At 44.5% G+C, this 22,736-nt stretch overlaps 1 protein-coding gene across 26 annotated transcripts in view; it reads right to left on the bottom strand.

Moving 5' to 3' along the window:
* Positions 1-22,736, bottom strand: part of GPHN (gephyrin) — a 587,889-nt gene that overhangs the window by 56,135 nt on the left and 509,018 nt on the right. For all 26 annotated transcript variants that reach the window (XM_048851950.2, XM_048851956.2, XM_048851955.2 and 23 more), the window contains 4 exons: positions 19,869-19,924; positions 15,527-15,646; positions 507-565; positions 133-286 (listed from right to left, as the gene is read on the bottom strand). In XM_048851950.2, the coding sequence (XP_048707907.1) occupies positions 133-286; positions 507-565; positions 15,527-15,646; positions 19,869-19,924 (389 nt within the window). The remainder of the gene's footprint in view (positions 1-132; positions 287-506; positions 566-15,526; positions 15,647-19,868; positions 19,925-22,736) is intronic.

Here is a 22,736-nt window from a genome sequence, read left to right as displayed (position 1 = left end):
TCCTTAGGTGCTCAGCACCACTTAAACAGGCCCAATTGGAATTAGGATGGGAATTACTATCCAAAATACTATTCCTGTGCCTGCAGAAGAAAGAAATTTAAAAAGTCTTGAGTTTAAAGATATTTTTCTTACCTCATTCCCTGTTGACATGACTGCAACGACTGGAAACTTGTTAACTTCTACTTCCGTTACCCCAACAGTTGCTAAGAGACCAATCTCCGATGGACCCATGTGGGTTCCCTTAGCCAGCACACATTCACCTCTTTTAATGTCGTGTCCTATAGGTCTGAAAACCATATCATAAAAAAAGAAAAAAAAAAACCAGAATATAATTCAAAATGACTCGTTCCCTGGTCAAGCTCCAAGTGAGGAGTGTGCATCTGTGCCCTGGTCATAAATTCAAAATTTCAGTGCTGTTTATGATAAAACAATGACTATAAAATGCACTATCCATTATATTCTCTAAAGAGATATTAGAGTATTTTAAAACTAGGTTATTTACAGACCTGATATCTTGGCCTGGTCGAGCCTGCACCAGAATTCGTACTTCTAGCTCTTCAGTGCCCTGTTTTTTTAAAAACAAACAAACAAACAAACAAAAAACAAAAAAACCAAAAAAAGTCACACAATTCCAGATGTGTTAACCAAACAAAATTAATCAGCTTTTATTTCTCACCAGTCTGCACTGTTTCTTAATGGTTCACAAAATGGCCATGCCACAGTCTGATCTCGTCACAGCAGCGATTACTCTGTCATATTATGGTTCAAGCATCCTCTCGTTTCTCTTGATCTGCTGATCATGAGTGTATTACAATGTGTGCTCTAATTTAAAGAGTTTAAAATAATTACTTTCCAGCTGAGCTTACTAAGAAGGAACCTGCACTGAATACATAGTTTTGCCTTGCTTTTTTTTGACTGCTTTGTTTATGTGTCTTCCCCATACAATATCCTTGGGGTGTGTGTTGATCTTATTTACCACAGGGATTCCTTCCCCTTTTCTCAGTCAACCTGCTGTGTTCGAGCAATATTTCAGAAGTAGCCTCTCCCGGGAGAAAATCAATCAGCATCGTAAAGCACATGGCACTACGCCAACAGATAAGTAATAAGAAAAAACACACCGTAGCAACCACTCGTGTGCCCAAATTTCGGTGGGGTTATTTGGAATTTCTGTAGTGCAAGAACCTTTACTCCTCTTCAGAACATCAGCGAGCGATTAATATGTCATGTTTATGTACTGTGAACAAGACAGTGGTAGGAAAGCCTGAGCTCTGCTTTCTGATAGAATTTTTGTGTTCACATACACAGGATTTCAATGCTCTGGTGATTTGCTTGATGCCAATAAATCCACTGGGGCAGTTTAATTTATAGACTACACAATATGTATAAATATTTAATTTTATAAGCTTTGCAAGTGGGCGGATGATAAAAATGCTCAGCTGTGAGAAAGTGGTAGGTTGTCAGCACTGAATTTGTACTGTGCTGAGAATGGAGAAGAATTTTATTTTTGTATTAGCACCTTTTGTACTTGAGGCACCCCAATGCCATGAGTTAGACACTTGTTTTACAATGCAGGCAAACATGGCAAGCCATTATGTGTTCAGAAATACCTACCTTGCCATGTGGAACATTAGAACCTGTTTTGTAGAGTAAGACAATATTGGACAGCACACTGTGATTACCCTTTACTTTTCTAAAAAAGTGCCAGAAAATTGGGCATTTTCATCAGGACAGACATCAAAGAGAAGCAGAAAGGATTTTGGTTTAAATTAAACACTCAAAAACACTGTTGCAGAGTTAAGGTTTCCCTGTGATGTCTTGTACTCTTCCAAAATATGGAGATTGGCTATATGTAAACTTCTGAAAACCAATAAATTAAGAGTTATGATAATGCAATCTTAATCTGTTGACAATGGATAATTACTTACCTCATAGTAACTGTGGTTCTTCAAGATGTATTGTCCACATGGATTGCACTTCTGGTGTGCATGTGCCCCATGTTTGTGAGATTGGGTTCTTTTGTCTAGCAGTATTCATTGGGATCATGCTTGCATCCTGGGTGCCCTCAAGTTCCCCCCCAACCTGAAGGCATGAAGGGTGGAGTGAGCAGCACTGTCCCTCCATTCTTTTGACAACACAGAATCCCAGCTGGGATAAGACTCCATAGTAGTTGGAAAAGATAACAGATCATGGAAATCCAGGTGGACAACATATCTCGAAGAACCAGTGATTGTAAAATAAGTAGTTGTTCTTTCTTTGAATGACTGTTCATATATATTTCACTTTAGGTGACTTGCACACAGTGACTCATAAACAGGACATGAGTGCTAAGAGTCCTATTTAAACATTGATTGCAGGACACCTCTGCCAAAGTGAACATCTGCTCTTAAGTCCTCAAATAATGAATAATACTAGGTGAAAGACTGACCCCATGTTGCTTCCTTGCAAATTTATGAAACTGCTATGCTTCTCAGAGGAGCTGTTGAAGCTTCCTAGCCCTGATGGAGTGAGCTGTAACCTGCATGGGTGGATCTACTCTAGCTAACTCATAACGTGATCTAATATAATTAGATAGACATTTCAGCAGTCACTTTGTCTTTACAGAACATTGTTTAAGGTGGATTAGCCATGACAGCCTGAATCCCCCGTACCCTTAGAGCTGATGGTATAGCTACTACAAAGGCTATTTTCATAGATAGATGGTATAGATAGAACATGAGAATGGCCATAATGGGTCAGACCAATGGTCCATGTAGGCCAGTATCCTGTCTTCCGACAGTGGCTGGTGCCAGAGGCTTCAGAGGGTGTGAACAGAACAGGGCAATTTATCCATCCCCTGTTGTCCAGTCCCAGCAATCAAAGGTTCAGGAACACCCAGAACATGGGGTTGCATCCTTGGCTAACAGCTATTGATGGACCTATCCTCCATGAATTTATCTAATTCTTTTTTTCATTCAGTTATACTTTTGGCCTTCACCACATCTCCCGGCAATGAATTCAACAAGTTTATTGTGTGTTCTGTGAAGAAGTACTTATTTATGTTTGTTTTAAACCTGCTGCCTATTAAATTTCATTGGGTGACCCCTGGTTCTTATGTTATGAGAAGGGGTAAATAACATTTCCTCCACACCATTCATGATTTTATAGACCTCTACCATATCCCCCCTTAGTCGTCTCTTTTCCAAGCTGAACAGTCCCAGTCTTTTTAATCTCTCCTCATATGAAAGCTGTTCCATACCCCAATCATTTTTGTTCCCCTTCTCTGTACTTTTTCCAATTCTAATATATCTTTTTTGAGATGGGGAAACCAGAACTGCAGAATACACACAGTATTCAAGGTGTGGGCACACCATGGATTTATATGATATTTACTGTTTTATTATAAATCCCTTTCCTAATGGTTCCTAACATTCTCGGTAGGCAGAGGAGGAGAAAACAGCACTCCTTTGCATACCTGGAGACAGTCCTTCCATCAATATAGCAATTAGAGGACTTCTTGGGGCGATCTGCATTCTCATGTCCACATGCTATCTTGCATGGAGCATAGGTGAAGTCAGGCCTGCTGTATTACATAAGTGCATGAGGTCCTATGACCCAGAAGGAGAGGTTACTCATCCTGTGCAGTAACTGTAGTTCTTCAAGATGTTGTCCCCATGGGTGCCCCCCTTCAGGTGCCCACACGCCCCATGTGCCTTTGATAAGAGATGTCAGGTAGCAGTGCCCGTTCAGGCCACGGATATTCTCTGTTCCACTTCGTGTTCTGCACCATGGCTATATAGAGCTGCACAGATGAACTGCCCTAAGTTCCTTCACTACCTCAAAGCTCCACAGCAGAGAACTCCAAAGCAGAGGGGAAGGAGGGAAGGTAGTGAAGTACCCATAGGGGGGCACATCTCGAAAAACTACAGTTACTGCACAGGGTCAGTAAGCTCTCTTCCTTCTTTGAGTAGTGTCCCTATGGGTGCTCAAGCAGGTTCAAGCAGAACCCTCTAAGTGGGGGGCACTTTGGAGTCAAGTCCAAGATCAAAGACAGCACAGCATCAGAAGCTGAGTCATGAATTACTGCATCATATTCAGAAAAGGTGTGTATGGAGGTTCAAGTTGCGGCTCTACATACCTCAGCAATGGGAAATTCATAAGAGAGGCTACTGAAGTAGCAAAAGAGTTAAATGGGTTAGCACTCTAGAACAGTGGCAGCCAGAGGACCCCGGGCATTGGAGGCTGCAGGTGGGACCCAGTTGCAAGGCAGACAGCCAGAGCCCCAGGGAGAGCAGGGCAGGGCAATTGGGGCTGGCAGCCTGAGCCCTGCCCCCGTCAGCGGGGGAGCCGGCCGCCCGAACCCCAGCGCTCTGCACAGGGCTGGCAGCCTGAGCCCCAGGAATAGTGGGGCTGGGCAGTTGGGGCTGACAGCCCAAGTCCCAGCGGTCAGTGGGACCTGCAGCCTGAGCTCAGTGGAGCTCAGTTGACCGGGGCGGTCAATGGGGTCCAGCAGCAGGAGCCTCACGGAGTGCGAAGGAAATTTAAACTTAAATCCCTGGAAATATTCATTTTTAGGATGGGGTTCACGAGATTTCACAATTTAGTGAAAGGGGTTCGCAGGCTGTTAAAGTTCGGGAACCACTGTTCTAGAAGGAGGTTGGAGATCATTAGATTGATAACAAAAAGTAATATAGCCAGATATCTATCTAAAGAGTCTTTGCTTGGAAACTGGAGATCTGTCCACCATAGACACAAAGAATCAGGGAGATTTTCTAAACGACTTAGTCCTGTCCAAGGCTAATACACTTCTGACATTGAGTGTATGTAATATCACATCCTCCTTGTTCAGGTGTGGTTTAGGAAAGAACACTGGAAGATGAATAGACTGGTTAATGTGGAAGTTAGGTGACACCTTCAGTAAAAATTTGGGATGTGGTCATGATGTGATCTTGTCCTTGAAGAATACTCTGAAGGGGGGATATGCCATCACAGCCCCTATTCTCCCCAACTCTTTGTGCAGAAGTAATGGCTACCACGAAGGCCGTTTTCATAGATCAGTTGATAGGTTGCCACCGGATCAAAGGGAGGCCTCATAAAGCATATAATCACCATGTTAAGGTCCCAAACCCGGGCAGGATGTTTCTCTCTTGGAAAGAGATTCCCCAACCCCTTGAGAAATCTCACCATCATCAGATGTCTGAACACTGAAAAGCCCTCTACTGGGAAATGGAAGGCTGTAATAGCTGCCAAATGTATCCTAATTGAACTCAAAGACAAAACTGGCTTCTTTAGTTCTAGGATGTAATCTAGTATATCTGACAGTGAAGCGGATGCAGGTAGAAGGTTTCTTAGGTCTGATCAGTGGCTGAGTCTCATCCACTTTTGTAGCTATGACAGATAGACTGCTTCCTATTATGTAACAATACTCTTCTCACTTCCTCCCGCGAACCACTGATCAGCCATGCCCTGAGGTGAAGAATCTTGAGGTTGGGTGAAGAATTTGACTGGCATCCTAAGAGAGAAGATGGGGGATGATCGGAAGGTGATCAGTTGATAAGCAGCCAACTGGATTAGGTAAGAAAACCATGCTTGTCTTGGCCATGTTGGAAACACCAGAAAAACTCTGGCTTTGTCTTTCCTCATCTTGATCAGCAGCTTGGATATTAGAGGATTGGAGGAAACACATACAAGAGACTCAAAGTCCAGTGAAGGAGAAACGCATCTCCCAAGGAGTGGCGACTCAGTCCCCCTCTCGAGCAGAACTGGAAGCACTTCCTGTTTCTGATCATGGTGAACAGGGCTATCTGTAGGATGCCCCAACACTGAAATACGTGGTGGGGCATAAAGGGATCTCCCACTTATGATCCTGAGAGAAGCGTCCGCTAAGGGTATCTGTGGTGATGTTTCAAATGCCCAGCAGGTAAGCTGCTGAGATGCTGAGGTGATTTCATATGCACCAATTCCAGAGTCTCATTGCTTCAGTGCAGAGGGAGGGTGAACTAGCTCCCCCTTGACAACAGATATAAACCATGCATGACTCTTTGTCTGTCATGATCTTAACAAATTTGCCCCTGATCAATGGCATAAAATGGAGACAGGTATTCCTGACTGCCCTGAGTTCCATCAACTTGATGTGTAGAGTGAGTTTGTAAGATGACCATCCGCTCTGAGAAGTATGCATTGAGATGTGCTCCTCCCAACCCAAGAAATGGTTCCTCACCTTCTTGTAACTGTTGTTCTTCGAGATGTATTGCTCATATCCGTTCCAATTAGTGTGTGCACACCACATGCACAGTTTACCGGAAGGTTTTTCCCCTAGCAGCATCCGTCAAGTCGGCTCTGAAGCCCCCTGGAGTCACACCTTCATGGTACTGCATATAGGGCCTTGCTGACCCACCACCTCCCCAGTTCCTTCTTGCCAGATACTCCAAAAGAGGGGAAGGCGGGTGGGTTTAGAATGGATATGAACAACACATCTCAAAGAACAACAGTTACAAGAAGGTGAGTAACCGTTTCTTCTTCTTTGAGTGCTTGCTCATATCGATTCCAATTAGGTGACTCCCAAGCCTTACCTAGGAGGTGGGGTCAGGGTTCATGGAATCACTGATTGAAGCATAGTCCTGCCGAATACTGCATTGTAAGGGGCCCCTTACTGAATGAGGGAGGCAACCTAGTGACAGAGGATGTGGAAAAAGCTAATGTATTCAATGCTTTTTTTGCCTCTGTCTTCACGCCAGACTACTGCACTGGGCAGCACAGCATGGGGAGAAGGTGACCAGCCCTCTGTGGAGAATGAAGTGGTTCAGGACTACTTAGAAAAGCTGGATGAGCACAAGTCCATGGGTCTGGATGAGCTGCATCTGAGGGTGCTAAAGGAGTTGGCGGATGTGATTGCAGAGCCATTGGCCATTATCTTTGAAAACTCATGGCGATCGGGGGAGGTCCCGGATGACTGGAAAAAGGCTAATGCAGTGCTCATCTTTAAAAAAGGGAAGAAGGAGGATCTGGGGAACTATAGGCCTCACCTCAGTCCCTGGAAAAATCATGGAGCAAGTCCTCAAGGAATCAATTTTGAAGCACTTAGAGGAGAGGAAAGTGATCAGGAACAGTAAGCATGGATTCACCAAGGGCAAGTCATGCCTGACTAATCTAATTGCCTTCTATGATGAGATAACTGGCTCTGTGGATGAGGGGAAAGCAGTGGACGTGTTGTTCCTGGACTTTAGCAAAGCTTTTGACACTGTCTCCCACAGTGTTCTTGCCAGCAAGTTAAAGAAGTATGGGCTGGATGAATGGACTATAAGGTGGATAGAAAACTGGCTAGATCGTCGGGCTCAACGGGTAGCGATCAATGGCTCCACGTCTAGTTAGCAGCCGGTATCAGGCGGAGTGCCCCAAGGTTCAGTCCTGGGGCTGGTTTTCTTCAACATCTTCATAAATGATCTGGAGGATGGCGTGGACTGCACCCTCAGCAAGTTTGCAAATGACACTAAACTGGGAGGAGTGGTAGATACGCTGGAGGGGAGGGATAGGATACAGAGGGATCTAGACAAATTAGAGGATTGGGCCAAAAAAATCTGATGAGGTTCAACAAGGACAAATGCAGAGTCCTTCACTTAGGAAGGAAGAATCCCATGCACTGTTACAGACTAGGGACCAAGTGGCTAGGCAGCAGTTGTGCATAAAAGGACCTAGGGGTTACAGTGGACGAGAAGCTGGATATGAGTCAACAGTGTGCCCTTGTTGCCAAGAAGGCTAATGGCATTTTGGGCTGTATAAGTAGGGGCATTGCCAGCAGATTGAGGGACGTGATCGTTCCCCTCTATTCGACATTGGTGAGGCCTCATCTGGAGTACTGTGTCCAGTTTTGGGCCCCACACTACAAGAAGAATGTGGAAAAATTGGAAAGCATCCAGCAGAGGGCAACAAAAATGATTAGGTGACTGGAACACATGACTTACGAGGAGAGGCTGAGGGAACTGGGATTGTTTAGTCTGCAGAAGAGGAGAATGAGGGGGGATTTGATAGCTGCTTTCAACTTCCTGAAAGGGGGTTCTGAAGAGGATGGATCTAGACTGTTCTCAGTGGCAGCAGATGACAGGACAAGGAGTAATGGTCTCAAGTTGCAGTGGGGGAGGTTTAGTTGGATATTAGGAAAAACTTTTTCACTAGGAGGGTGGTGAAGCACTGGAATGCGTTACCTAGGGAGGTGGTGGAATCTCCTTCCTTTGAGGTTTTAAGGTTAGGCTTGACAAAGCCCTGGCTGGGATGATTTAATTGGGGATTGGTCCTGCTTTGAGCAGGGGGTTGGACTAGATGACTTCCTGAGGTCCCTTCCAACCCTGATATTCTATGATTGTCCCTGGCGTGCTGGGCGATGGCATAATGTGATGGGAAGGTGTGGACCGAAGACCATGTTGCTGCTCTACATATCTCCTGGATCAGTATCTAGGCCAGGAAGGCCACCGAGGATGCCTGGGCTCTGGTGGAGTACACAGTCAGAGTGGGGGCAGGGACCTTTGCCAGGTCGTAACAAGTCTGTATACAGGATATGATCCACGATTATATCCTTTGCGTGGACACTGGGAGGCCTTTCATCCTGTCTGCTACCGCAACAAACAGCTGGTTCGACTTGCAGAATGGCTTAGTTCATTTAATGTAAAATGCCAGTGCATGCCGCACTTCCAGGGAGTGGAGCCTCTGCTTGCAGCTATTGGCATGAGGTTTTGGGAAAAAGACCTTGTGAATCAGTGGCATAGGAGGGAACGGGTAGAAAAGGCATTCCTTCCATGGAAGCAGAAAAGCATTTGCCAATGAACCTGGGCTGTGGTTCAGGAAGGGGCAGAATTGTAGGCACTTCCTGTTGGTCCTTGTGGCGAACAGATCAATCTGGGGAATTCCCCACAGTTGGAAGATATTGCTTATTACATCCAAGTGGATAGACCACTCGTGATTGTGAAAAGACCTGCTGAGATAGTCTGCTAGTTCATTCTGCGACCGTGGAAGATAGGACGCTTCCAAAAATATGGAGTCTGCTATGCAGAACTCCCAGAGCTTGAGGGCTTCCTGACACAGGGGAGAGGCACATGCTCCCCCTGTCTGTTGATATAAAACATCACTGTTTTATTGTCTGTCAGGACCGAAATGCACTTGCCCTCCAGGAGAGGCCAAAATGCCTGACATGCCAGCTGGACTGCCCTGAGCTCCCTCACATTTGATGTAAAGCATCAGTTCCTTCGGAGACCAGAGACCCTGAGTTCTGTGCTCTCCAAAGTGCGCCTTCCACCCCATGGCCGAGGAGTCTGTGGTCAGGAACAGGGTTTGGAGAATGCAAACCCTGCACACACCAGGTGCGGGTCGAGCCACCAGTAAAGAGACCTGAGAACACCCAGTGGAAGGGTAACCACCTTGTCTAAGCTATGCCTTCTCGGTTGATACACCGATGCTAGCCAAGCTTGGAGAGGTCTGAGTCTGAGCCTCACATGTTGCGCTACATACGTGCAAGATGCCATGTGACCTAGGAGTTTTAAGCAACTTCTTACTGTGGTTATAGGGAATCGTTTGAGGTCCTGTATGATGTCATGAATGGTCTGGAAGCGGGATTGAGGTAGGAACGCTCTGGCCTGTCTTTAGTCTAGCACTGCCCCTATGAACTCTATTCTCTGAATAAGGATGAGCGTTGACTTTTGAGTGTTTAGGACCCATGCGCTGAAGGTGGATCTTATGAGGCAGACACGTTGATCCACAGTCTGTTGGACTGGCCCTTGACTAGCCACTCGTCTAGGAAAGGAAATACCTGAACCCGCCTCTTCCACAGAAAAGCGGCATGACCGATATACATTTGGCGAACACCCGAGGTGCTGATGATAGGCTGAATGGTAGTACTGTAAATTGGTAGTGGGAACTCCAGACTACAAACCTTAAGAAGCACCTGTGTGGCGGGATTATGGAAATGTGGAAGTATGCATCCTTCAAGTCAAGGACAGCATACCAATCTGCAGGATCCAGGGACAGGAAGATAGTGGCCAAAGAGACCCTAAGAAACTTTAGTTTCTTCATTAACTTGTTGAGATTGCGCAGGTCCAAGATGGGTCTGAGGCCCCCTTTGTTTTGGTATTAGGAAATAAAGGGAGTAAAACCTTTTCTGCTGAGCTCCAGCGGAACCTCCTCCACAGCCCCCGCTGATAGGAGGATTTGTACCTCCTAGATGAGTGAAGGGGGGTGAGAGGGTGAGAGAGAAAAATTGGAGAGAATATCCCATTTCTACCAGGTGGAGGACCCAACTGTCTGAGGTGATTTGGGACCACACTCAGTAGAAATGGGACAGATGTGCCAAAAACAGGAAACAAGGATCCAGTTGGGAGGTTGGTATAATGTCCTCAAGCACATCCTCAAAAGGTCTGCCTAGGGCCTGGTGGTTGCCTGTTCGACCCAGAGCCCCTGTTGTTTGGGGGCTGGGGTTGGCGACGGCGATTCAGATTTCTAGGTTGCCTACAGTTCTGGTCCTGCTTAGACTGCCCCTGGTATAGTCGTGTCATGGGATGAGGCCTAAATTGTCTATGCTGGGTGGCAGGAGTCCCAGCGATCTCAGAGTGGCTCGGGAGTCTTTCAAACTGTGGAGTCTCAAGTCCATTTTCTCTGAAAATAATGTGGCCCCCTCAAACAGGAGATCCTGAATTGCCTGTTGGACCTCCCTGGGGAGGCCTGCAGCCATGAGCAATGGCACATTGCGATGCCCAAGGACATCACTTGCATTGTAGAGACTGCCGAGTCTAATGCCACTTGCAGCGACATTCTGGTGACTGTCTTGCCCTCATCCATGAGAGCCAAGGATTCTGGCTTAGAGTCTGGTGGGACAAGGTCTGAAAATTTTGACATTGCGTCCCATGACTTAAAGTTAAAACGGCTAAGGATCGATGGCTGGTTTGCGATTTGAAGCTAGAGCCCACTGGTGGAGTTTATCTTCCTCCCGAAGAGGTCCAGCTTCTTTGCAACCTTAGCTTGAGGGGTAGGCCCTTGTTGCCCTTGACTCTCCCTCTCATTGACAGCCACCACCATCAATGAGTCTGGTGGGGGGTGGACCTTGGAGGACACAAAGTACTTTCTCTTGACTCCTTTAGCTGTAGGAGCCAGAGAGGATGGTGTTTGCCAGAGAGTTTTTGTGTTCTTCTGAATGGTTTTAATCAGGGAAAGGGCCACCCTGATGATAAAATGCCAGGGATAAAACGTCCACCATTAGATCTGACACTTCAGTGACCTCTTCCATCTGTATCCCAAGGTTTTGAACGACCCACCTGAGAAGTTCAAGGTGGGCTCTGCTGTTGGGAAGGCAAGGCCCCAAGGATGTTCCTGCCACTGCCTCATCTGGAGACAATAATCAGGAGCCCCGAACAAGGGAGGGCCCCTCCTGCCCGTCTGGCTCCTCAAAACACTGTGATTCCACCCCCAAATCGGAGTCCGCCTTGGTGCCAGCCACAGCACCGGTCGCTGCACCGGCTGTGGTACCTTCCGTGGAACTGATCATAGCTGCGGTGCCGGATATGGTGCTGCCGGGTGCGGTGCTGGCTCTGTTGTCCATGTCAGTGCTGGTCCTGCTGTCAGGGCCGGCACCGGTTCTGCGGTCGGTGATGGGTGCAGTACCAATTGTGGTGCTAGTAGTGGCTAATACTTGGGAGAGCTCCCTGGCCCTGGACACAGTCCTTCTCTTGGAAGTGACCAAAAAGGAGCATGCAAAGGCAGACCCCTGGGACTGGTAGTAAGCCCATGGTGTCCAGAAAGGCCACTAAGTTGGCATCTGAGCTGGTACTTGCCATTGTGTTGGCCACAGTACAGTGGGGAAGGTTTGAGTCATCCCTGCTGTCTGGGAGTGCCGGTGGCTATAGTGCCGGCTTCTCCGGGACACACATGAGTCCATGTCTGATTTGGACTCCAGTGAGTCCGTGCGCAGAGACCATGGTGGCACCGTGCACCAGGGTGATGGAGATTGTTGCTGAGTCATAGCCAGCTTGCCCCTGGACTGCACTGGTGTCATCTGGGGCCTCCGGGTTGGTGCAGTGGCACCGTGGTCAGGAGAATGTGGACCTGTCAGAGTTATCAGATCCCGCACTGCCTCATAAGTTTCAGGTGTGGAAGGAAGGTCCAAATCTTCCACCTGGGTCTCCTCCACTGGCACTGGAATCAATGGTCCCTCCCATAGGCCTGGAGTCGACGGTGATGGCTGTTGAGTTGGAGGGGAGGTGCGGTCTTGCACCAGTTGCCCTCCCTTGGGTGGTTCCCGTTCCCTTGCATGGGAAGGGGAGCGCCCTCTATCAGTCTTCCTGTGCTGCTTCTTTGGGACAGGAGACTGTGAGCGGTGCCGAGATTGATTCTGCGCCATGCTTGGCAACGTGGAGTGCAGATCCCAGAGTCCTTCCTTGGCATCTCCCGGACTGAAGCTGGCACACTGCGCACCGATGCTGAAAAGCCCGGTGTCGTGTCCATGGGGTTCAACTCAGACTGAGGGCGCAGAGCTGCTTCCATTAGCAGTAACTTTAATCTGTGGTCCCTCTCTTTCTTCATGTGGGGGCAAAAACTCTGACAAATCTTACACCTGTCCATTCGATGGGACTCCCCCAGCACTTTAGACAAGCCAAGTGTGGGTTGCCCTGGGGCATAGACTTCTGGCAAACCTCAAATGGCTTAAACCCCTGGGTCTGAGGAATGCCATGGGCCCGGGAGAGGGAGAGGGAAACGGGGGAGGGAAAACACACCCCAGTACCCCGATTCCAAATATCTAACTAACTACAAACAATTTTTTAAAAATGGTCTTTAGCTATTTACAGACATAGTACGCTAGAGAATTGCTTGTTGAACACGAGAGACGAAATGCTCCAATGACTGTCACTGGCGGTAAGAAGGGCCTCATATATGGTGCCATGAAGATGCGACTCCAGGGGGCTCTAGAGCCGACCCGATGGATGCTGCTAGGAGTAAAACCTTCCGGAGAACTGTGCACGTGGTGCACACACACCTAATTGGAATTGATACGAACAAGCACTCAAAGAAGAACAGGAATGCATCTGTTGTTGTTATGACCACTGGAGACAGCTGAGCAAAGGGGGCTCTTATGAAAGCATTGTGAGGGTCTTTCCACCAGTTGAGGGACTTCTTCACAACTATAGGCACTGAGAGTAGTTTCTTCAAGCTGTGTTTGCTTGGTGAATAAACAGTTCTGAGCCAACGGTGGAGGCAACACATGTGCAACCTCACTGGCTTATCACAAAAGTACAAGCTGCCATATGCTCCAACAACCGGATCCATTTTTTTGACTGATGTCTAGGGACTGATTTGAACTATAGTGACTAAATTTGCTATGGTTGTAAACCTGCGAATTGGGAGGTAGTCTTCGGCTGCTACCACATCGAGTTATGAATTCCAATCTTTGCACCAGGGTCAAGGTGAACTTCTGAATATTTAACTGCTGTCCCAGGCTGAGAAATAGTGCTAATTGCGACTGAGATCTTGCTGCAGAAGCACTTCTTTAGCATTCAATCATCAAAATATGCGAATAATAGGATTCCTTTTTCTGCAAACATAAGCTGCTCCGACTGACAGAACCTTCAAAACCACTCTGGGAGCAGAAGGGAGGCTGAATGGAAGCACTTTATTGAAAGTGGTCTTGAGCTAGAGTGGAATAGGAACCTTCTGTGGGAAAGGTGAATCACTATATAGAAATATGCATCTTGTAGGTTGAGGGCCAAGAACCAATCTCCTAGGTCCAATGATGGTATTATTGCTGTAAGTGTTATTTTGAATTTCTATTATCTTCACGAACCTCTTGAGAAGCCTTAGATCTAGAATGGGTCTCCACCCGCCATTCTTTTTTGGAACCAGAAAGTACCTGGAATAAAACCACTTCCCTCTATCTTTTACAGGGACTGTTTCTATAGCACCTAAGTTCAGAAGGAAGTCTATTTCCTGTTCTAGAAGATGCTCACAAGAGGGGTCCTTGAAGAGGGAGAGAGAAGGGGTATAGGGAGGAAAGTAAAGTGGAGTACCCTGCTGATATGATCTCCAAAACTCACCTGTATATAGTGATACGCTTCCAAGCTTGTCGGAAGTGAGAAAGGTCATCCCTGAAGCAAGGAAGGCATCTGAACCATTGCAGTTAGTAAGGGGAAGGTAAATCAGAACCTTGACCACCCCATCAAAATGTTTTTTTTGATGAGGAGGGTTGTGAGGTCAATGCCTGTGCAGCAGACGGCCTCTTTTTCTGGAACCTCTGCCTCTTTCATTGGGGTTCATAAGGTCTCTGGAAGCTGGAGAATTGAACAAGATGAGATCTCTGCACTGTCTGGGATTTACTAAATTTCCTTTTATGCACAGTTGTGTAAATTAAGCTGTCAAAGGCAAGGTCCTTTACTGTGTTCCGGACCTTCCTCAGAAATCCTGAGTGCTGAAGCCAGGAGGCCCTTCTCATGACTACCACTGTAGAAACAGAGAAAGCAGCTATGTCAGTGGCATCCAAAGAGGCCTGCAGGGATGTTCTGGCAAGAAGATGACCCTCTGTAATGATTGGTTGAAATTGGTCCCTCTGTTCTGGTGGTAAATGCTCAATAAATAAATTGAACTTTGAGTAGTTGGTGTGATTATATTTTGCCATCAAGTGTCTGATAGTTTATAATTCTAAACTGCAGAATTGCAAACGAATATGATTTGTGACCAAACAAATTGAGATGCTTCTGATCTTTGACGTATGGTGTTGATTTAGTGGTGGTGTTGCCTTCCACGTTCATTTAAAGCTTCAACAACCAGGGAGTTGGGAGGGGGATGAGAAACCAGAAACTCCTAATCTTTAGATGGAACATAGTATTTATCAGCCCTTTTACAAGTGGGCAGTACTGTTGCTGGAGTATGCTAGTTTACTTTTGCAGGATCTAGCAGAGCCTGATTACTAGGTAGCACAATTTGGGCAGATGATGCAGATTCTAACTGAGAGATGCTAACCTGAGATTTCCTTCTGATGAACATGTTACATCTCCTCTGAGGATGTGCTAACCGGTGGGATATTTGGATTAGTATTATCTTCCTTGTGCAAAGAATACTGAGGCAGGCTCTCAGTACCAAACCTGTTATTACCTGCCGCTAATAGAAACGTATATCAATGCAATAAGTGATAGAGGCTTCCAGTGGGCATGCAACTAATATAGATTCTCAAGTTCTCAGTGCATAAAGAGTTTGCAGCATCTCAAAACCCAAATCAAGATACTAGAAGAGACTAAATAAGCCTTCAACAGGACTGCATGGACTAGGATACTACGTGAAGCAGGAATATTGAGAGATTTATGAGATTCCAGGAAGAGGAGTCAGGTATAGTGTATTTGACTCCTTCTGGATTTGGTACTCTAATCTTAATAAACAGGGCAAAAAAACCCAAAAACGAATGGCATGGACGCTAGGACACAATGTCCCCTTGGAGGCTACTGGATTGCACAATGAATCTTTGCAATCCCTGGTACCATGCTACTGCACACAGAATTACTAGCATAATGAGTTTTTAATTATGACTCACATCATCTGATTCCCTGATGAGTTCTGTGTCTTCTACTTGCACCACAGCATCAGCACCACAAGGGATTGGAGCACCTGTTGTAACCCGCATTACCTGACCAGGCATCACAGTCTGAGTTGGCTGAAAAAAATAAACAAACAAGCAAATGATGACAACTAATTTACTTTTAACAAGGGAATGGGAAAACCTGAAAACATTTGCAAAAAGAAAAGGAGTACTTGTGGCACCTTAGAGACTAACCAATTTATTTGAGCATGAGCTTTCGTGAGCTACAGCTCACTTCATCAGAAGTAGCTCACGAAAGCTCATGCTCAAATAAATTGGTTAGTCTCTAAGGTGCCACAAGTACTCCTTTTCTTTTTGCGAATACAGACTAACACGGCTGTTACTCTGAAACCTGAAAACATTTGAACACTGCAGAAATAAACTGGAGAGTAATAAATCCTTTTCATAGCATGGCTTATTTTTTTCTTGATATGAGTTAGTGGAATTAATATGGGTAAATCCCTTAGGTAATTAAAGAATAAAACAGGTTCAAATCTGACTCAGCTCATTAGTAATTGAGAGCCGTTATTATCTGATGGCAGTATGAAACAAACTGGTAGTTTTTTTTTGTGATGTGGACACCTATCTTCTGGGAAAATGACTGAAACTATCACAATGGGTAATATATTGGTGCCCTTTGGTAAAGAAGCCAAAGAATGATTAGATCAGGAGAATTAACTCCCCTGTCACAAAAAGAGGTGGTCATTCTGAGTTGGGGATGAAGCACACAGGCAAAGAGCCACTGTGGTATATGGTCTTTGGATAGAGGACTGTGGTCTCCAGGGCTGCAGACTTTTACTAGCACTAAAATGCATTTTTGAAAATGAAAGAACTAACAAAGCTGGTTAGGAAAAACTCTTCCTGAAAAAACATGTCCCGTGCTTTACTTCTGAGCAGGTTTCTCCATTACTGTGAGGTAGATCAACTCCAAACATTGAGGTTTGCATGGGGCATCTGCTCTCGTGCAGATCTATTTGCTGAGGCCTAAAATTTGTAAATTTGAAGTTGCTCTATAGTAATCACACAAAACCATGGTACAGAACAAAGTCCTAGCAGAAACAATCTAACTTCATAAGAAGCATGCATTATGTATTACAGAAAAAATAACCAGTAGCAACATGAAAAAATAAACGATGTGAAACAAAAGTGTGTTTTTTTAATTTGTCACTAAGACATTTTTTATAATATACATTTTCCAAAATCCATAGTAAAATTATCATTTGACCCTAATCATTTGAGAAAAGAATAAATAAAGAAAAACACATTTTGCCTCTTTCCTGCCCTGATTCTCTGGACTGTGGATTTACAACTGAAAGGAACATACTGAACTATGGAGTGAGGACCTTCCAATCTTTTGGAAGTTACCAGAGAGACTTTACAAATCAGAAGTCTATAATATCACTGCTATAAACCTGATATAAGGACATTGCAATTATTGTAGGTATATGATCTATTAACCATTTTAACTCTCTTCTTATTTTCTTTTATTAATAAACCTTTAGATTTTAGTTACTAAAGGATTGGCAGCAGTGTGATTATTGGGTAAGAGCTGAGTTATATATTGACCTGGCTAAATGGCTGGTCTCTTGAGATTAGAAGGATCCTATATGTGTTGAAATTGGTTTCAGTAACCACTCATCATTGAGTCCAGTGTTTGGGGGGTCAGATAAGGGCTGGAATGCCTAAGGAGATTGCATTTTTGATTTCTTGTTAACCAATGTGGGGAGACAGAAGTTTACTTTTGTTACTGGCTTGGTGGTATATCTAATGATAGAATAACCACCAGTTTGGGGTGAGTCTGATCTATTTCTCAGCAGTTTGTCCTGAATCTGGTGAATAGTCTCAGCTGGGCCCCACTGAGGCACCGTGACAGAAGCACCCCATTAGTCTGATTTCACTCCCCACCCTCATGTGAGTCTGAGGCTTGGTCTACACTAGGAACTTATGTCAGTATAACTATGTTGCTCAGGGGCCTGGAAAATCCACATCCCCATACCAACCTAATCCCCAGTGTAGACAGCACTGTTTTGAACGGAAGGCTTTGCCCATTGACATAGCTACTGTCTCTCAGAGAGGTGGAGTACCTACACCGATGGGAGAAGCTCTCCCGTCAGGTGGGTAGTGTCTTCACTAAGCGCCATAGCTCAAGCGCTGTAAGTGTAGAAAAGCCCTGAAGTCTGGTCAGCATTTTAGGCTATGTGTAGAGTCCTTCCCGTCTTCTCTTTCCTTCCAGCCAGGGGATAGCACCCCTCTTTAATACCATCTCTGACTCTATTTTGCCATGTCCCCAGGCTGGGAAATTCTAACCCCCAGCCACGCGAATCCCATATGCAGAAAACCATTGTCTCCTGAGGTGAACCAGTTGTTGAGAGTCATACAAAGTTGCATTCCAAAATAAAACAGTGTAAAACTTTAGACCCTACGAGTCCAATCAGTCCTACATCTTGTTCAGCCAATCGCTCAGACAAACAAGTTTGTTTACATTTACGGGAGACACTGCTGATTCATGTGTCTTCATGCTTCAGCCATCATTCCAGAGGACATGTTTCCATGCTGATGACGCTTGTTAAAAAAATAATGTGTTAATTAAATTTGTGACTGAACTCCTTGGAGAAGAATTGTATCTCCTGTTCTGTTTTATCTGCATTCTGCCATATATTTCATGTTATAGCAGTCTCGGATGATGACCCAGCACATGTTGTTCATTTTAAGAACACTTTCACTGCAAATTTAACAAAATGCAAAGAAGATACCAATGTGAAATTTCTAAAGATAGCTACAGCACTCGACCAATGATTTAAGAATCTGAAGTGCCTTCCAAAATCTGAGAGGGATGAGGTGTGGAGCATGCTTTCAGAAGTCTTAAAAGAGCAACACTCCAATGCAGAAACTACAGAACCCAAACTACTAAAAAAGAAAATCAACCTTTTGCAAGTGGCATCTGACTCAGATGATGAAAATGAACATGCGTCAGTCCGCACTGCTTTGGATCATTATTGAGCAGAACCTGTCATCAGCATGGATGCATTTCCTCTGGAATGGTGGTTGAAGCATGAAGGGACATATGAATCCTTATCGCATCTGCCATGTAAATCTCTTGCAACGCTGGCCACCATAGTGCCATTCAAATGCCTGTTCTCACTTTCAGGTGACATTATAAACAAGATGTGGGCAGCATTATCTCCTGCAAATGTAAACAAACTTGTTTGTCTGAGCAATTGGCTGAACAAGAAGTAGGACTGATTGGACTTGTAGGTTCTAAAGTTTTACATTGTTTTATCTTTGAATGCAGTTTTTTTGTACATAATTCTACATTTGTAAGTTCAACTTTCATGATAAAGAGATTGCACTACAGTACTTGTATGAGGTGAATTGAAAAATACTATTTCTTTTGTTTCTTACAGTGCAAATATTTGTAATAAAAATAATATAAAGTGAGCACTGTACACTTTGTATTCTGTGTTGTAATTGAAATCAATATATTTGAAAAAGTAGAAAACATCCAAAAATATTTAAATAAATGGTATTCTATTATTGTTTAACAGCACGATTAATCACGATAAATTTTTTTAATCGCTTGACTGCCCTAGTAAAGAGCCATCTACTTCAGGCAGTCAGAAGAAGGGAAAATCACTTACATGTAATTCTGCATATTTTAAGATTTCTTAGACAATTTTCATTTCTTGGTTTCAGAGTAACAGCCGTGTTAGTCCGTATTCGCAAAAAGAAAAGGAGTAGTTGTGGCACCTTAGAGACTAACCAATTTATTTGAGCATAAGCTTTCTTGGTTGTGCATGTACAAATAGATGCTGGTTAGAGGTCCCTTTGAAAATTTCTTAAGGACAAGTGGTTAGGACTTTGGTTTTCTATCTTTTCTGTAAAATTACACCATCAACAGCACAGCATCTCCTAACACCATCCTAAGGCACTGGATTATTGCTTATTCATACATAAGACCACCACCTACTAAATCACCAACACTACTCCTTAAGGTCTTCTGGGGTTTCCCTCTAAGTCTCTTATGCAAGTACTGACCTGATCTTACACTACTTAGCATTTGAGATCATGTCCCAAGTTGTATGGCTACAGGCTAGACAGTGTACACAACTTCGTAATTATTTAGTGTCAACTTCAATAACAAATACAATCTTTGGAGCACTTGTGAGGATTCCAGAGCACAAATGCAAGGCATATGTTTAAAAGAAAAAAAAAGAAATCAGATCCTTAGTTTTACAAGAGAAGAAAAACAACTTAAATAAAAAGAGAAAAAGAAGAGGAGAAAAGAAATTGCATTCACCTGCTCACCAGCTTGGGATTCCCCAATGATGAATCGATCCCCAGGGCCATCAGCAGCTGTAAGACAATACAGAAGAAAGAAGATGATAAAAATATTGAACCATTGCAAATGGGAAAATTAGAAACCAAGAATGGGAGAATCTTAGAATAATCCAAGATTTAGTTTAGAGTTGCTTCTTTCGAACCTGTATGAGAGGATATGAATATTTTGCAAAACATTTTGAACTTTTAGGTCTATTTTAAGATGTATTTATGAATTTGCTAATCACAGGTTATATAATAATATTTCTACCACAGAATTGCTCAGATAGACTCATTGTTCCAAGTTCTTCCAAGGGTATGCAGAAGTCTGGGAGAACGTAAAAGGAAACCATTGGATATTATCTTAATATCAAAGATTTCCAGTTGTACATAATATTCTTAAGATAAAAGCCTCAACTTCATGAGGCAGAGGTAACAGCAAGAGTTGGTTATCCTCTCTGTGAAACTGCCACCAGACAGGGGGCCGTGATATATATATATTTTGCCAGTATGTTACATAACTGTTTGGAAGACAACAGCAGAATTTTGGATATCAAGATTTCTGGATTCCCTTCCTACCTCTGGGAGGAATGTGATTTAATTATTAGTGCAGTGGTTACAGACAATATAGACAAGCATGTACATCTGAAGCATTTGCTCTGAAAGACAGTGGGCTACGTAGATGTGACTTGTACATGCCATGTTAGAGACTCGGGTTCTGTTCCTAGCTGTCAGTGTCAGAGGTGATATCTGACCTCATCATTTCCTCAGTCCCAGCCCAGTGCACCTTCATTTAGACAAAAGGGAATTTTGATGAGGGAGAGCAGGTGGGCAAAGGTTTATGAGTGCTGCAGTTTTACTGTGTATGTCCAAATGGCAATTTCCCAGGGCTGCTCATTTGTCCTTATCTGGACAGATTTTCAAGGGGACAGCAAAGATAATTCTGCTGACAAATGCTGAGTTTCTGCTTTGGAGGCACTAGAAAGGTTCGAAGAAACAATTGAGAATAACGACCATATTTTCCCTACTCTTATTCTCAGAAACACTTAAACTGTTTTTGCTGAAACTGAATATATAGAATCATAGAATATCAGGGTTGGAAGGGACCCCAGAAGGTCATCTAGTCCAACCCCCTGCTCGAAGCAGGACCAATTCCCAGTTAAATCATCCCAGCCAGGGCTTTGTCAAGCCTGACCTTAAAAACCTCTAAGGAAGGAGATTCCACCACCTCCCTAGGTAACGCATTCCAGTGTTTCACCACCCTCTTAGTGAAAAAGTTTTTCCTAATATCCAATCTAAACCTCCCCCACTGCAACTTGAGACCATTACTCCTCGTTCTGTCATCTGCTACCATTGAGAACAGTCTAGAGCCATCCTCTTTGGAACCCCCTTTCAGGTAGTTGAAAGCAGCTATCAAATCCCCCCTCATTCTTCTCTTCTGCAGGCTAAACAATCCCAGCTCCCTCAGCCTCTCCTCATAAGTCATGTGTTCTAGACCCCTAATCATTTTTGTTGCCCTTCGCTGGACTCTCTCCAATTTATCCACATCCTTCTTGTAGTGTGGGGCCCAAAACTGGACACAGTAGTCCAGATGAGGCCTCACCAATGTCGAATAGAGGGGAACGATCACATCCCTCGATGTGCTCGCTATGCCCCTACTTATACATCCCAAAATGCCATTGGCCTTCTTGGCAACAAGGGCACACTGCTGACTCATATCCAGCTTCTCGTCCACTGTCACCCCTAGGTCCTTTTCCGCAGAACTGCTGCCTAGCCATTCGGTCCCTAGTCTATAGCGGTGCATTGGATTCTTCCATCCTAAGTGCAGGACCCTGCACTTATCCTTATTGAACCTCATCAGATTTCTTTTGGCCCAATCCTCCAATTTGTCTAGGTTCTTCTGTATCCTATCCCTCCCCTCCAGCGTATCTACCACTCCTCCCAGTTTAGTATCATCCGCAAATTTGCTGAGAGTGCAATCCACACCATCCTCCAGATCATTTATGAAGATATTGAACAAAACCGGCCCCAGGACCGACCCTTGGGGCACTCCACTTGATACCGGCTGCCAACTAGACATGGAGCCATTGATCACTACCCGTTGAGCCCGACAATCTAGCCAGCTTTCTACCCACCTTATAGTGCATTCATCCAGCCCATACTTCCTTAACTTGCTGACAAGAATACTGTGGGACACCGTGTCAAAAGCTTTGCTAAAGTCAAGAAACAATACATCCACTGCTTTCCCTTCATCCACAGAACCAGTAATCTCATCATAAAAGGCGATTAGATTAGTCAGGCATGACCTTCCCTTGGTGAATCCATGCTGGCTGTTCCTGATCACTTTCCTCTCATGCAAGTGCTTCAGGATTGATTCTTTGAGGACCTGCTCCATGATTTTTCCAGGGACTGAGGTGAGGCTGACTGGCCTGTAGTTCCCAGGATCCTCCTTCTTCCCTTTTTTAAAGATTGGCACTACATTAGCCATATATAATTCTGAGGCAGAGACCAAACACAGAAATTATCAATGTAAACAGCTGAAGTTTGAAGCAACTGAAATCCTGGGAAGTATTAAGTGTTAGGAGGTGTATAGGTGTCGCTATGTGTTCTGCCTGTAAGAACTGTATTTATGCTTTTATAGCACCTTTCATTTGAGGATCTCTAAGTGCTTAACAAATGTTAATTAATTAAACCTCCCAACAACCTTCTGAGGTAGGTGTTATCAATATTTTACAGAAGAAGAATGTGAGGTACAGGAAGAGTAAGTGACTTGCTCAAGGTCTCATAGCTAGAGTCAGGAACAGAATCTAGGAGTGCTGACACTTAGTTACCTGCTCTAACCATTTGA

The sequence above is a fragment of the Caretta caretta genome, chromosome 6 (genome assembly GCF_965140235.1).
Source record: "Caretta caretta isolate rCarCar2 chromosome 6, rCarCar1.hap1, whole genome shotgun sequence".
NCBI classification, from domain to species: domain Eukaryota; kingdom Metazoa; phylum Chordata; order Testudines; family Cheloniidae; genus Caretta; species Caretta caretta.
The sequence above is the reverse complement of the archived record's forward strand: the minus strand, read 5'-3'. Positions and strand labels throughout refer to the sequence as shown.